Raw genomic sequence first — 15872 nt, forward strand, 5'->3', positions numbered from 1 at the left:
AAAACGCAAAAACTGGTTTACAATTTTCCTTATAATACCAGTAATATAATATACAGTACTGAATAATTACTTAATTAAGCAATTAATAATTTTTCTTCAAAAGTAACAAAGTTTTAAAATTAGCAGTCCTAAGTATTTGCTCTCTCCTGCTCAAATTTTCAGATCATCATTTATGAATTATTCTACTGAATAGTAACATTTCTGAACTAGTTTCTCATATAAGTATTTTTTCAGTATTTCTAAATTTATGCTGGGCAATTCTCTTCCTTTCACTTTTTTATAAATTTTCGTACCCATATAATGTGGAGTTTGAGTGTAAAGTTTTAACAGTGGGTGGGCGGCATAAAATTATTTTGATTTATGGTGTTGTAAACATACTGAAAATGATTTGCTACAAATATATCAGGGTTACTGTGTACAAAGATAATCAGCTTGTATATGTATAGTGAGGGAACACTTAATATAATTAGATTTTTTAGGAGTGGGCAACATGATTTTCTTCGCCCTACATTGTGCATATTTCTAATGACGGTTTTCTCAAGTTTTAGTATTCGACGCATATGGTTTGAGTTACCCCAGAACGCAATTCCATACCTTATTACTGACTGCTGGATTTCTGGAATGGGGTCACTGTGGCAGGGTTTGTAGGTGGATGAATCTGGAATCTATCTGCCAGGTAATCCTTGAGGTTCAAAACAAACCTGGTGGAACCTTTGTCAGCAGGTAGGATTATAAGAACAGGATCAGTTTTTAGGTGGTGAATTGTGGATCTTTTTGTGAGTGTAAGGTTAGTTTGCATGTTAAGGGATTTGGGGAGTGATGATGAGGGAAGGTTCAATGTTAAGAAACTCTGCAAAGTTAACAATGGGTGATTTGAGGGCAGCAGGGGTGGATCATGGTTGGATGGAGGGTGAACTGAGGCAGACAGGGTTCAACATTGGTCTTGCATTGAGCCTGATTGATAGGGTCGGTGGCAAAAAAGTTTCCACTGTAGTGGCCAGGAAAAGGAGAGACAGTCTTTAACAAGTCCTGCATGACTGAATTTGGGGGGGGGGGGGGGGGGGGCAAAAGGTGAGGCCTTTGGAAAGGACTAATACTTCTGCAAGGGTAAGGCTTTTGGAAGAAATGTTCAAGACTGTACTTTGGGTCTGTTTATGTTCTGGATTATATGTGGTGGTGGGAAGGAGTTTTGGAGGATGGGGTAGATGTAGTATGTCTGCAAGACAGGGTTTGTCAGCTATGAGGGGATGTGAGGGAGATTTGGAGATGGCTGTAGGGGTGGTTGGCAGTAGTAGTCCAAGATTAGACTAGGAAGTGACCAGGTTGGAGAGCTTTTTGAGGTGGCATTCTGCATGTTGCTTTAGTTCCCGGAGGGCAAGAGTTTCAATGTGTGTTATGGGATTCAGAAATTTGGGATTGCAAAGCAGGAAAGATCACAGATGTAGAGTAGGTATTGCAAGGAGGTTTGGGCCTGATTGATATGGTTTTGCAGGACTATGTTGGTGAGGAGAATCTGAACAGGTGGAGGTCATTGTGGAAGGACGGGTGGCAGCCGGAAATGGGTAATTTGATGTTAAGGCAATTTGGGGGATTTCCATGAGCTAAGTAACAATGCAGGAACAATACATCGTACTGGATTCTGGCTAGGGATAAGGAACCTTTTCTATATTGATGCAAATGGAAGAAGCAAGAATCCATGGTGGTGGAAAAACCCATAAAAATACATAAATAACGTAAAATTACATCCAAATAAATTCACAAAAATACCTTAAACATGTGGGAAAAATTACAAAAAGGAAGAAATTAATGAAATATGAGGAAACAAGATGAAATCAGAGGGATTAGGCTGATAGTGAAAGGTGAAAACCAACTGAAATTGATGTGAAGTCACAATGAGATAAATAGAAAAACAAAAATATTTGTAATGTGGGTTGTAAACCTGTGGGTGGATAAGTGTCAAAAGGAGGATGGCAGAAGTTACTAGATTAGGTGAAATTAATAAGTGTGAACTGGAATAGAGAGGGGAAAGAGAGGGAGTGGGTGGGTGTTGGTAGGATGAGATACAAGTTTGTGTGGCACCGGAAAGATGCAGGAAATAACATTCGAAAATACTTGAGGGTAGCACAGGGAGAGTGATCAATGTGAAGGTATAGATTTAATGATATTGGCAGGTGCAATGTGGGACATAAGATGCTGCACCAACAATCAGTGTGGTCTTGTAGCCATCTGTTGTGTGCAGCTGAGATGGTTGATACAATGTGACTCAGTAGAGTGTGCAATGTGGTTTGTAAGGCAACAAGAGAAACACAGGAAAGAAGAGAAAGGAGGATGGACACTGAGTATAGTAATGCATTATAAAATAGTAACAAAGGAAAACAGCATTGGGTTTGGATGAAAGCATGAAGAGAGCTGCATTTGATGAATTAGATGGTGCACTTTTGCACCAAAAGCTTGAAAATGTTTCTGAAGATATTTTTCATATGCATCCCAATCTTCCACAGAATCATCTCACAGAGGAAATGGTGGGGGTTGTGTCAATGGCAGTGGAACCTCCCGCATCAACAAGACTGCCAAATTGTTTAGTGCCGTGGAGAGAACCTGATGCTGGTTGATGAGAGCTGATTGTTGTTCAATAAGAGATTGAAGACCTGCTTCCACTGACATGTTGGCTGTATATCAAATCAAACAAACAAAACACATGGAGTAGAACACTGCATTTGTCACCAAGTATGTTGTAACATTGAACAGACACAGTATCAGAAGTAATCAACCAAGTTTTATTCTCCTTCCACATGAAAAGATCCACAATAACACTGAATGAAATATAGAACAGTACAACATCTCATAATCATATAACACATCAATAGACAGTCTTGTAGGTGAGCATACAATAAGCAAGTAAGTGTAAGTGAGACTGACAGCCCTGCATGCCGGCCTTATATTGGGCTGTTGTGCATAAGGCACAGCACTTGCTGTGCCATCTGTCCAGGTTTAAGGCAACCTCCCTAGGTCAATGTGGAGGCACTTGCATTGCACACTATTTGATTATGAGTGTTCAGACAACAGGGTTGCAACACTGGGCTGAATGGTGTGATTTATATGCAGAATTTTTGGGGACTTCTACTTACTTCATCCATTTTATTGAGTCTTCTCAATTTATCTGGTACAGCTATATAATACCTGTTAAAGATGTTTGTTATTTCTAGAAGATCAACATCACTAATGAAACAGGGTTTTGCTTGAATGACATTCTCTACTTCAGACAAGAGAGCATTTTGATTTTGTTCCAGTTAAATATGACATTGATACAAATGTTCTCATTGACAGAAGCTTAATTTACCTTCAAGAAGGAAGAGTGGCAGAAGGTGAAATAAGATAGAGAGTCTATGTGGGATCCACCAGAATTTCTCCAGCAATCTAAAAAAAAAAAAAAAAAAAAAAAATGTAAAACTCAGTAGCTAATCAGAAAGATGATGAGACTTACCAAACAAAAGCGCTGGCAGGTCGATAGACACACAAACAAACACAAATATACACACAAAATTCAAGCTTTCGCAACAAACTGTTGCCTCATCAGGAAAGAGGGAAGGAGAGGGAAAGACGAAAGGATGTGGGTTTTAAGGGAGAGGGTAAGGAGTCATTCCAATCCCGGGAGCGGAAAGACTTACCTTGGGGGGAAAAAAGGACAGGTATACACTCGCACACACACACATATCCATCCACACATACAGACACAAGCAGACATATTTAAAGACCAAATATGTCTGCTTGTGTCTGTATGTGTGGATGGATATGTGTGTGTGTGCGAGTGTATACCTGTCCTTTTTTCCCCCCAAGGTAAGTCTTTCCGCTCCCGGGATTGGAATGACTCCTTACCCTCTCCCTTAAAACCCACATCCTTTCGTCTTTCCCTCTCCTTCCCTCTTTCCTGATGAGGCAACAGTTTGTTGCGAAAGCTTGAATTTTGTGTGTATATTTGTGTTTGTTTGTGTGTCTATCGACCTGCCAGCGCTTTTGTTTGGTAAGTCTCATCATCTTTCTTTTTAGATATATTTTTTCCACGTGGAATGTTTCCCTCTGTTATATTCAGTAGCTAATCATATATGCTTGACATTGTCAAGCAGTAGCTAACTTAAACTATTAGTTTGCTTCTTCGGGATTATGTGTCAAGCATCTTAATATAGTGCTGCTTAGTCAACTCAATGGTAGCTTTTTGATGCAGTGGACGTAATTCAATGATCGTAAATGTAGATCAGTATGACAGATAAAATCTGCATGCTGGATCAGTTTTCAAAACTGGTTCTTTGCCTTTATGTGCAGAAATTTGATGAAAAACTTTATTCTCTGAAACTAATTTAGCTTAAACAGACACAAAGGTAATATTTCATCAGAAGTGAACATCCTCAAAAATAATTACTTGTCAAAATACTCACTTATTTTTCCTCTCTAAATATGGACAATGTACAATGAACTGTAACCATGCTACACAACACTGCATTTGAAGAAATCTGTTCTACTGTTAGCAAGTTAAATGTAAGCATTAGTTACTTACATGTTCTATCAAATTTCATTCTGTGTCTGTTGATCACAGGTGTAACTAACAGAAAAAATTTACTAATATCTATCATAGCTGATATTCTTTCCAAGTGTTGTGTCAGTTTCTGTGTACAGGTCATAAAATAAATTCTCTTCCAGGAATTGATCGTGCATTTGAAGCTTTGTTGGATGAAGTATTTGGTGAGGAGTTTATGGAACAGTTCAAACTGAAAAGGCCAGCAGCTTTTGTGGAACTGATGGTCAGTTTTGAAGCACGAAAGCGTGTGGCGAGCCCTTACAGAGAAACTCCATTTAACATATTCCCACCTTTCTCCTTTATTGATTATTACAGGAAGTACAAAGGAAAAGAGGTATGTTCAGATTTTCAATATTAATCAGTTAAATGTTGTGCTACATAAAGAGCACAGTGCCTTCTATAAAAAGTGTATCTTGTGCTTGGATCATAGAACTATACTTTATCTCTACACAGATTAACTTCTTAGACAGTTATCTTTGATAGTAAAGTAAAAGAAGGAGATGCCTAACCATAAGCAAAAATTAAGAATGCTCTCACAAGAATACTATGAAGTCCATTGCACCACACAGAATACAGAAAGCATATGCTATGCATAAAAATAAAACAAAACATCCAAGGATAAAGAGAAATGACATTCAGTCTTAGTGAACAGGTAACAATAATGTAAATGAAATTAACTGTCCCAATAAGTGAAAAAATTATGCTTCACTATTCTGGCTACAAACAGGCCAACTACAACTGACTGACCACCATGTCATCCTCTGCCATTCGTGTTATTTGGATGTGTTATGGAGGCTTTGCAGACACTGGAGCCACTACTTCTTCAAGTACCTCCTCAGTTGACATCATGAGGCTGAGTGGAATCTGTTCCAGTCCTCTTATGAGGAAAAATTTCTGGCAGTACTGAGAACTCAGGTCCTCCACAGGAGAATCAGATGCACTGACCACTCAGCTGTGGAGGCAGACAATGCCATGTCAATAGGAGCATAGTAACTGAAGACAGAGAAAAATCACTTGCTTTGAAATTAAATTCACTTAACTCTTTATGATGATGTCAGAAAGCATGGGGACTAAAACTAGTCCATTAAACAGTGATACATTTCTCTTAGTTCTATAGATGCTATATGGGGCATGAAGAGCTACTTTCCTCAGTAACATTACAGACAATATTTTACTAACAACTTTATCTTGGTTGTTGAAAATATTATTTATTGTTCAAAAGTAGGGTAATCTTTCATTGCTTTCTGTTCATTGCATGGTATGGTTCAGGTGACAGATAAGTGTACTCTATGTTGAACCCATATTTTCTGCTTACCCGAGTACGCTTTGGCATTGCAACATGATTTTTAATGGATTTTTCCCATTCGTTCTGAAACTAAGAATTGGCCTTCTTACAGTTTTTATGTATAGCCTTATGTAATTGTTATTCCTCACGTTCTGGTTAATATTTTGTACCAGAATTAATGTACAGTTTTGCATCTGAGACACTGCAAAGGAAGAATGGGGTATAACATAATGCAGGATGCTCTTCCATCTGTAAAGAGGATCTCAACAAAAAATTTCCAGAATGAATCACTCTGCAGCAGTGTGTGTGCCGATATGAAATTTTCTGGCAGGTTAAAACTGTGTGCCAGACTGAGACTCGAACTAAGGGCCTTTGCCTTTCGTGAGCAAGTGCTCTACCTACTGAGCTACCCAAGCTTGACTTACAACCCATCCTCACAGCTTTAATTCTGCCAGTACCAGTGAGGAGCTGTGAGGACAGTTGGTGAGTTGTGTTTGGGTAGCTCAGATGGTAGAGCACTTGCCCGCAAAAGGCAAAGATCCCAAGTTTGAGTCTCGGTCCAGCACACAGTTTTAATCTGCCAGAAAGTTTCATATCAGCACACACTCCATTGCAGAGTGAGAATTCATTCTGGAAACATCCCCCAGGCTGTGGCTAAGCTGTGTGTCTGCAGTATCCTTTCATCCAGGAGTGCCAGTTCTGCAAGGTCTGCAGGAGAGCTTCTGTGAAGTTTGGAAGGTAGGAGATGAGGTACTGGTGGAATTAAAGCTGTTAGGCAGGGTCATGAGTCATGCTTGAGTAACTCAGATGGTAGAGCACTTGCAAGTGAAAGGCAAAGGTCTCAAGTTCAAGTCTCAGTCCAGCACACAGTTTTAATCTGCCAGAAATTTTCAACAAAAAATTTGTTTGCAACATCTTTCAGCAGTGAAACAGTATTATGTTTCTGTTAGTTCTACTATTTTGACTCTCTCTGTATGAATGTTTATGTTCCCTCCTTTCTCCTATAGTTATAACATGTGTGCAGAACACACAACTGAGAACTGAGAAAGAAAATTACAAAGCAAGATAATGTGGTAACATTTTATGTATCTTCCCAGCCTTAATTAGCTTTATTATATTACTTACTGTTTCTTGATGCAGTTCTTTAATTAGGCAGTTTGTTTGTATTGTATCAAGTACCGGTAACTTAAAGTAATGCATCACAGTGTGTATCCACAAGTTAGACAGCACTCAGTGTGTGTGTGTGTGTGTGTGTGTGTGTGTGTGTGTGTGTGTGTGTGTGTGTGTATGCCTGTGTGTGAATAACACCTGTAACCCATGCAACAATGTTTAGCTGGTTCAAAGACTTACGAGAAGGCTGACTTGTCTGTGTTAATCAAGGTGGGCCTAGTATTTTTCCTTCTGATGTGACTGAAGTCAACTTCAAGACAGCTGCTGTGATTGTCTGCAAGGGTCAACAGATAACATTATGTAACCTCAGTGAAGTGTAGAGAACTTCATATGGCAGTGTCATCATGATTATGCATGATCATCTCCATATGACTTGTGTTTGTGCCTGTAATGTGTTGTATCTGTTGACTCCGAAACAAAAGACTGTATGAATGGAGACAAGCCATGAGGTGTTGCTTCTTTTTGCTGATACAGGATTGCATTTCTCAGATTGATTATTGCCAGTGATGAGTCGTGGCTGCATTATTATGATCCTGAAGAAAAATGAGTCAGTACAGTGTGGAAATCACAAGGTTCTCCAACACCAAAAAAGGGGAAAGTTGTTACACCTGCAGGGAAACTGATGGAGATCACATTTTTTGTCTATCATGGAATGATTTACCAGCATGCAGTTCTCCCTCACACTACTGTTACAGCAGCACACTGCATGTCAGTATTGGCTTAACTGAGGAAGCACATTGCAAGGAAGTGACCAGAACTGTCTTGTACTGGTTGGCGACTTCACCATGACAATGCATGGCCTCACATCGCACATCAAGTCATGCATCTCCTGCCTCAGTTCAACTTTACCTGAGTACCATATCATCTGTCTTATAGCCCTGATCTTGCACCCTGTGCTTTTTTTTTATTCCCGTTATTGAAGGCAAATGTAACAAATAAGAGGCAAATGACAGTTGCAGCAGAAGTTCCCTACACTGCAAATTGTTGGGTAGATAAGAAGGAAGGATATTTTTTTGTGTCTCTTTGCTGATAGAAGGGATGCATTTGTCTCTGAAGCAATGCTCAAGAAAACTGAGACAATTCTCAAGGACCTGACAGAGAATGTGTTCAAGGACTAGCAGAGGCACTATAAAAGGTGTATCTAAGTAGGGGAGGAGTGCTTTGAAAAATATCATGTAAACATTGAAATGAGTAATAAACATCGGTGAAAAAATCAACCTATCTTTGTTGATCAGTCCTCATGTAGTACCTTTTTTTCTCAAAGGTTATCTTATTATTCAAATCAGTCAATTAGACTATTAAATTCCCATCCATGCACACATACTCATTATCTGCCCAATGATATGTTGTGGAGGACACTTCTGACGCCACTGTCATTTGCCACTTACTTGTTACATTAGCAAATGGGTGTGAACTGGTAAACCTTCTTATTAGTTTTAATTCCCATCAAGGGCATTCGGCCAAGGTACATGTGGAATGAAGCAATATGTTTTACCTGTCTCTTCCTGGAATACACACTATGTGATCAAAAGTATCTGGATACCTGGCTGAAAATGACTGCAAGTTCATGGCGCCCTCCATCGGTAATGCTGAAATTCAATAGAGTGTTGGCCTACCCTTAGCCTTGATGACAGCTTCCAATCTTGCAGGGATATGTTCAATCAGGTGGTGGAAGGTCTCTTGTGGAATGGAACCCCATTCTTCATGGAGTGCTGCACTGAGGAGAGGTATCGGTGTCGGTCAGTGAGGCCTGGCATGAAGTCGGCATTCCAAAACATCCCAGAGGTGTTTTATAGGATTCAGGTCAGGTCTCTGTGCAGGCCAGGGATGTTATTGCCATGCACCCACTCTGCCACAGGCTGTGCGTTATGAACAGGTGCTCGATTGTGTTGAAAGATACAGTCAGCATCCCTGAATTGCTCCTCAACAGTGGGAAGCAAGAAGGTGCTTAAAACATCAATGTAGGCCTTTGATGTGATAGTGCCAGGTGAAACAACAAGGGGTGCAAGCCCCCTTCATAAAAAACTCAAATACAACATAACACCACTGCCTCCGAATTTTACTGTTGGCACTACACACACTGGCAGATGACTTTCACCAGGCATTCACCATACCCACACCCTGCCATCAGATCGCCACATTGTGTACTGTGATTTGTCATTCCACACAACATTTTTCCACTGTTCATTCATCCAGTGTTAACACTCCTTACACAAGCGAGGCATTATTTGGTATTTACTGGCGTGATGTGTAGCTTATGAGGAGCCACTCGACCATGAAATCCAAATTTTCTCACCTACCACCTAACTGACATATTACTTGCAGTGGATCCTGATGCAGTTTGGAATTCCTGTCTGATGGTCTGGATAGACATCTGCCTATTACACATTATGACGCTCTTCAACTGTCGGCGGTATCTGTTAGTCAACAGACGAGGTCGGCCTGTACGCTTTTATGCTGTACGTGTCCCTTCAAATTTCCACTTCACTATCACATTGGAAACAGTGGACCTAGGGATGTTTAGGAGTGTGAAAATTTTGCATACAGACATATGACACAAGTGACCCCCAATCACCTGACCACATTTGAAGTCCATGAGTTCCGTGGAGCACCCCATTCTGCTCTCTCATGATGTCTAATGACTACTGAGGTTGCTGATATGGAGTACCTGGCAGTAGGTGGCAGCAAAATGTACCTAATATGAAAAACATATGTTTTTGGGGGTGTCCAGATACTTTTAATCACATAGTGTATCTGCTCTTAGAGTTCTTACAGTAAACCCCTTGTAATGTTATGTGAGCCTCACTGCCCCTTTTTTTTAAACTAATTTGTGTCTGATTTTATTCTGAGAAGCTCAGTAATGTATTTAAATACCATAAATATAAATTTGATTAAAAAAGTACTTGAAGTGAAGTGAAGTGCAGCTGGACAGCAACAAATTCTTTAGCGAGCAATCCCCACAACAATAGTAGTTGTGAACCTTTGAGTATGGACTCTAAAAAAATGAAAATTGATTTATTTTTTAAAAAAAGAGAACTGTTAATTTGTATCTTGTGAAAGAGGATGTGTTGCTAGGCCATCACTCAAAATGTACTGTTACATTTAATGAAAATTGATATTTTAGTGATAAAACCAAGTAAAATATGTGTAAGAGTTGCCAAACATTTATGTATACAAATTTTCTGGAAGTGAAGAATAGAAATATCTTGTTTTTGGAAAAGGAGGTGGACTTCATTGTCGTTGCCATCTAGCAATCGACAGAATTGTAGGAGTACAAAGTTCACTAAAATACAGGAAAAGAAATACATTCTCTATAGTTTCCATTCAATGAGTAACAACCTCTCATAATTTCTTAATTATAGTTATTGGATTATGTTCTTGTACAATAGTATGGTGCTGAACTCCACTGACGAATTTCGATGTAGCAGGATGTGTAGTTTGAAGGAAATCTGTGTGCTAAGCAATCTCCTTTTCTCACAAAAATCAGATTGCTGTTTGATCTTATTTACTTACAACAGTGGTCCCCTGGTATGAAAAGCTATGAAAACTTGGGTTCAAAGCTATCCACAATATGGCCAAGTAACTAACAGAGTCAGATTTTAAACCTTAAAAAACAATAACTTCCTCCAGATTGTAATACATCACCAACTGGTGCAGAAGCTGATCATTCAAGGAGGTAGCAACCAAAATTCAGGTACCAGTTACGACTTAAAGTAAAAATCTCAATCAAAAATCAATCTCTCTCTCTCTCTCTCTCTCTCTCTCTCTCTCTCTCTCTCTCTCTCTCTCTCTCTAACTCACTCACTCTCTCTTCTTAGGTTATTAACATATATTCAATTTGCATTTCTGAGCAGTTGTCATAGACCCAAAAAAATTTATATGTGGAAACTCCCTAGGAAAGTGGGGCCTGTGTTTAAATTGATTTGATGTAACACTCAGTGAAATGATTTCAGATGTCACAAAATCATTAGAAACAAGGAAAAATAATATTGCCTGATGTGATTGATGAAATTTAAAATTTGACCAAACATTTATTGATAATAGTGAATGTTTGAGGTGATTGTCACACTGAAAAATATTGAGGGACATGAGGAATCTGGTCCTGTGGGATTGTAGATGCCATATCTCTTCAACATGAAACATATCAGCAAGTTTTGTCACAAGACTAAACTCAGAGAATTGTGACAAAGTTTCTGCCACAGTGATGAGGTGCATAAGTAAAATAGATGTACATATCCAGCAACTTAAACAATAGTTTTAAGGGATACCACAATTTTTTTAAAACTGTTGACAGATGGGCTTATGACTATGACTCTCAAACTAAGCATCCATTTTCACAAAAGAGCCCTTCTTCATGCCATCCAAAATAAAGCTTTTCGAATGAAGAGCATAGTTAAGACCATATGGATTTGCTTTTTTGAAAGTAAGAAGATGTTCATAATGATCTCTATTGACAGGTCAAACAATAAGTAAAGAACTTAATGGTGAAGTTCTATGACATATTATGAGGTAAAGAACAAAAAGAGTGCCACATAAATAATCAGATACTCCATGACAATGCATATGTGTTTTCAGAGTCATCATATGAAAATTCTTGGCTAAAAATAAGTAGTTCTCATAAACAGTACCCACCAAACTAACTTTTCTCATAGATGAAATTCGTGTTGAAGGGGCAGCGATTTGATATAGTTGTGAATATTCAGGGAGCAAATTCATGAAGTCAGACAGTTATTGCTATGGAACCTGTCCAGGGCCTCCAGGATGCGAATTTCAAAACCCAGCAAACTCCCAGGAATCTACTCTCTGAATATATAACCAAATAAAATATGTATTTCAGAATAATTTTCACACTATCTTGCTTGCAGTTATTGCTGAGAACTTCTATCATGTTCATAATTTGTAACTACCACACTTTTTTTATGATCTCAGTGTCGTAACTGCATGTTTATGAATAATATTGTGTAGTAAAAGTTAATACACTGACTTTTTACAGATTGATCATGCAATCAAGAAGTGTGGAAGAAAAGACATAAGCTGGTCATCACAAGGAATGCTACGAATAAATGCTAGCCTCATGAGAGAACTGTTTCAGCCAACTGTCTCTAATATTCTCAAGGTAGTCCATGCTCAACATCTTGTCTGTTTACATGGTCTAGAAAGTCAAAATAAAGTTTATGTATTATGTCTGTTTGAGCACCTCATAAATATTGGAATCCATATGTTAAATGTAGGGGATTATGAACTAGCAACCTATTTTTGGAGGGAAAATATGCAGAAAGGAGGAGTTGTCATGAATGTCAACAATATTATCAAGTTCAAAAATGTTGAAACCAATAGTTTCCACTCAGACCAATAACTGGTAGCCCATGCTTATGAACTGCCATTACTGGAAAGTTGTTCATAATTATTACAATATACAGATATCTGCTGGAAGTTTTTCAATTTATTTTGAAAAAAGTTACATAATTATACCAATTAGCAGGATAAAGAAAGTAGATAATAGTCTTTGGGGACATTAATATTAATTTTATGAAATATTCAGAGAAAATAAATGATTTAGAAATTACTTAACTCCTTTAACCACATCTGCTTTATTAATTTTCTTCATAAGAATCTCCTAGGAAAACTGGACATTAATAGACAACATATTTGTAGGTGAACATTTAATCAGTGATATAAATGTTTATTCAGTAGTGAATTGCCTATATGACAAAAAAGCACAGCTATTATTAACAATTATAACTTGCCTGATTACAACAATGTGGTATGGAAAAGATTAAGATTAATTAATGAGCAGGCAATAAAAATTTCCAAGTCAACTTTATAGGATACTGAATAGATGGATGTGTATAAAGTAATAGGTGTCAGTTCAAAATTTAATATATTTTTTGATGGTATTAACAGCAATTTTTAACAGCTGCTTTCCCAAGAAAACAATGAAGTATGGCACAAAAAAGAAATCTAAAAGGTCTTGGATTATCTAAAAGGTCTTGGATTAAAAAAGGAATTAAATATCATGTGAAAGGAAAGGAAATTACAGAAAATCATTTAGGTAAACAAATAAGTAGAATTGATTTCATATTATAGGAAAGACTGTTCTGTTTTAAAGCACAAAAATAAAACTGCATAATGAATGAATTTTTCACTCTGCAGTGGTGTGAGCTTTATATGAAACTTCCTAGCAGAATAAAACTGTACCAGACTATGATGTGAACCCAGGACCTTTGTCTTTCATGGGCAAGTGTTCTACTGACTAAGCTACCCAAGCATGAATCATAACCCATCCTTCTTCCGTTCTTCCAGGAGTGCTAGTCTCACGAGTTTTGCTGGTGAACTTCTGTGAAGTTTGGAAGGTATGAGATGAGGAATAGGCAGAAATACGGCTGTGAGGACTAGTTGCGAGTCATTCTTAGATAGGTCAGTTGACAGAACACTTGCCCCTGAAAGGCAAAGATCCCGGATTTGAGTACTGATCTAGCACACAGTTTTAAGGTGCCAAGAAGTTTCAGATCTGTCTAATATCTGAAATTAATAACCCAGACAAAACGGTAAATAATATAAAGAAAAACAGATTGCTACTCATCATAAAGGTGACATGATGAGTAGCAGACAGGCACAACAAAAAGACACATACAAATTAGCTTTCAGCCAAAACTTCCTTCAGAAAAATAAACACACACAGTCACATAAGCAAGCACTCCCCTTGCACACATGATTGCCATCTCTGGCAACTTGTACTGGAATGCATTCCAGTTCGAGCTGCCAGAGATGGCAGTCATGTGAGTGAGGTGTGCTTGCTTGTGTATATGAACATTCTTGTGTGTTTCCTTTTCTGGAGAAAACTTTGGCTGTTAGCTAAATCGTAAGTGTCTTTTCATTGTGCCTATCTGCAACTCAACATGTCATCATTATGGTGAGTAGTGATCTATCTCTTCCAGACAAAAAATTAAATTTATATAGACTACATTTAAAAGGGAAACCAGGAGATCAGTCAAGGAATGAGAGGACTTTGTTTTTATGAAAACAGTCAAACAATAAATTATAGTCAAGAAGGAAAACAGCCAAATAATAAATTATAGCCATGAAGTAGACAAAATGTTTAACAGCCAGTTCCTGGAAGTAGTTCAGAAGATAGCTGTGGACAGTACAAGGATAAAGCAACAGACTACATGTAAGAAGCTACAGTATATGACACTGGAATTGTTTCTTACATGTAGTCTTACATGTAGTCTGTTGTTTTATACTTGTACTGTCCACAAATCGAGAATGTAATTAACTTCCTCTAAAGCAAAAACTCTGACAAGGTTGAGAATGTCTCAGGTAAATTACTAAAATCATGTTCTTCACATAAGTGTAATGTATTCAGCCACAAATGCAAAATATCACTACCATGTGGTATATTTTCAGACAACCTGAAATGTACTGTTTTTAGGTCCCTCTACAACAAAGATAGTAAGACAGATAATAATAACTTCTGACTTGTCTTACTGCTTACCTCCTACTCGAAGGTGCTGGAATAGATTATGCATGCAAGAATCATAACACTCTTATCTTATTCAGTCCCAGTTGGGATTTATGAAGAGTTTGTATACAGAGCATCTCATTTTTTAATTCACGAACCAGATTAAACAAAATTCATATGACAAAATACTGCCAAAATACATTTTTTTGTTACTTGTCAAAAGTATTTAACTGTACAGTAAATAGTATTCACCTAGAGAATCTTAAATATTGTGATATTTGAGATCTTGGTGCTAAGTAGTTTTCAGACTAAAAGGATGCAGTGTCATGTTAAGAAACCTAGGGAATGTACACAACAGAAAGGCATCTCCAGTGTGAGGAATTATCACCACAAGGCTCTATTTATTTATGTATTTATTTACTTTATTCATAAGCCAAAATAGCACCCATGTAGTATAGAATTTGTCATTAGAATGTTACATATAACAATGATAACAATGCATAATATAATAAACGAGCAAAGAAAATTACGTATCCATAGTACACAGATGGAGAGTAACACTTAGTCCACAAAGAAACACAAGCTCATCACAAACATATGTAGGGCATTAACTGTGCCTCAAACAAAAATGTATTGGGAGAATTTAACAGAATTTTTATTAGTATTTCATAATTTGAAAATAAATCTAAATTCATTTAAATTATTGACTGCAAACAAAGGTTTCAATTTATTGTCTCAGACATATTCATTGACACTGTAGATGCATTTATTTTTTTGCTTAAAGCTTCAATTTACTTTTTTCTTCCAGTTATTTAATTTGGGTTGGAAGTGCTTGCAAAAGCCTTATTCCTAAGTGGTTCACATGATTCTGACATCTGATTTTTGCTACATGGGAAGTGTGGACATCTTTACAATGCCTTGCATTGTGATTATGGTAGCTAGCGTTGGTTTGAAGAATACAGTGATTTTTATTGATCAGTTCCAGGCATTTTAAAATATATACATATTAGTATCTTTAGTTGTTTAAACAAGGGTCTACAGTGTGTTTGTGGTGTGCTACATTGGGTCTGCTGTTGTTCTTGAAAATGTGGATAGTATTTTCTTGAAAATTAATAACTGGTTCTCTGAAAATGTACTGTCACTTAGTTTAGATACAATACAGTACATGCAGGTTTGTACTGCATAAGGCTAGACCAAAACCATTAGATTAATGCATTAGGATAAATCAATAAATGAAACAGAGTATTAAAATTCTTGGATGTTTATATTAACAGTAACCTGAACTGGAAGACAATATTACACATGTTAAACTCTGAAAACAATAAATTTTTGACAGTATTTTCATCTCCAAAATCTGATATTATGTGTAACATGAAAAGTAG

At 37.4% G+C, this 15872-nt stretch overlaps 1 protein-coding gene across 1 annotated transcript in view; it reads left to right on the forward strand.

Annotated features, from left to right (window-relative positions):
* LOC126242367 (heat shock 70 kDa protein 12A-like) overlaps window positions 1–15872 on the forward strand; it is a 225077-nt gene that overhangs the window by 125339 nt on the left and 83866 nt on the right. The window contains exons 8-9 of the mRNA XM_049948085.1: window positions 4696–4907; window positions 12022–12144. Coding sequence (XP_049804042.1) covers window positions 4696–4907; window positions 12022–12144 — 335 coding nt within the window. The remainder of the gene's footprint in view (window positions 1–4695; window positions 4908–12021; window positions 12145–15872) is intronic.

Source organism: Schistocerca nitens, chromosome 1 (assembly GCF_023898315.1).
Source record: "Schistocerca nitens isolate TAMUIC-IGC-003100 chromosome 1, iqSchNite1.1, whole genome shotgun sequence".
NCBI classification, from domain to species: domain Eukaryota; kingdom Metazoa; phylum Arthropoda; class Insecta; order Orthoptera; family Acrididae; genus Schistocerca; species Schistocerca nitens.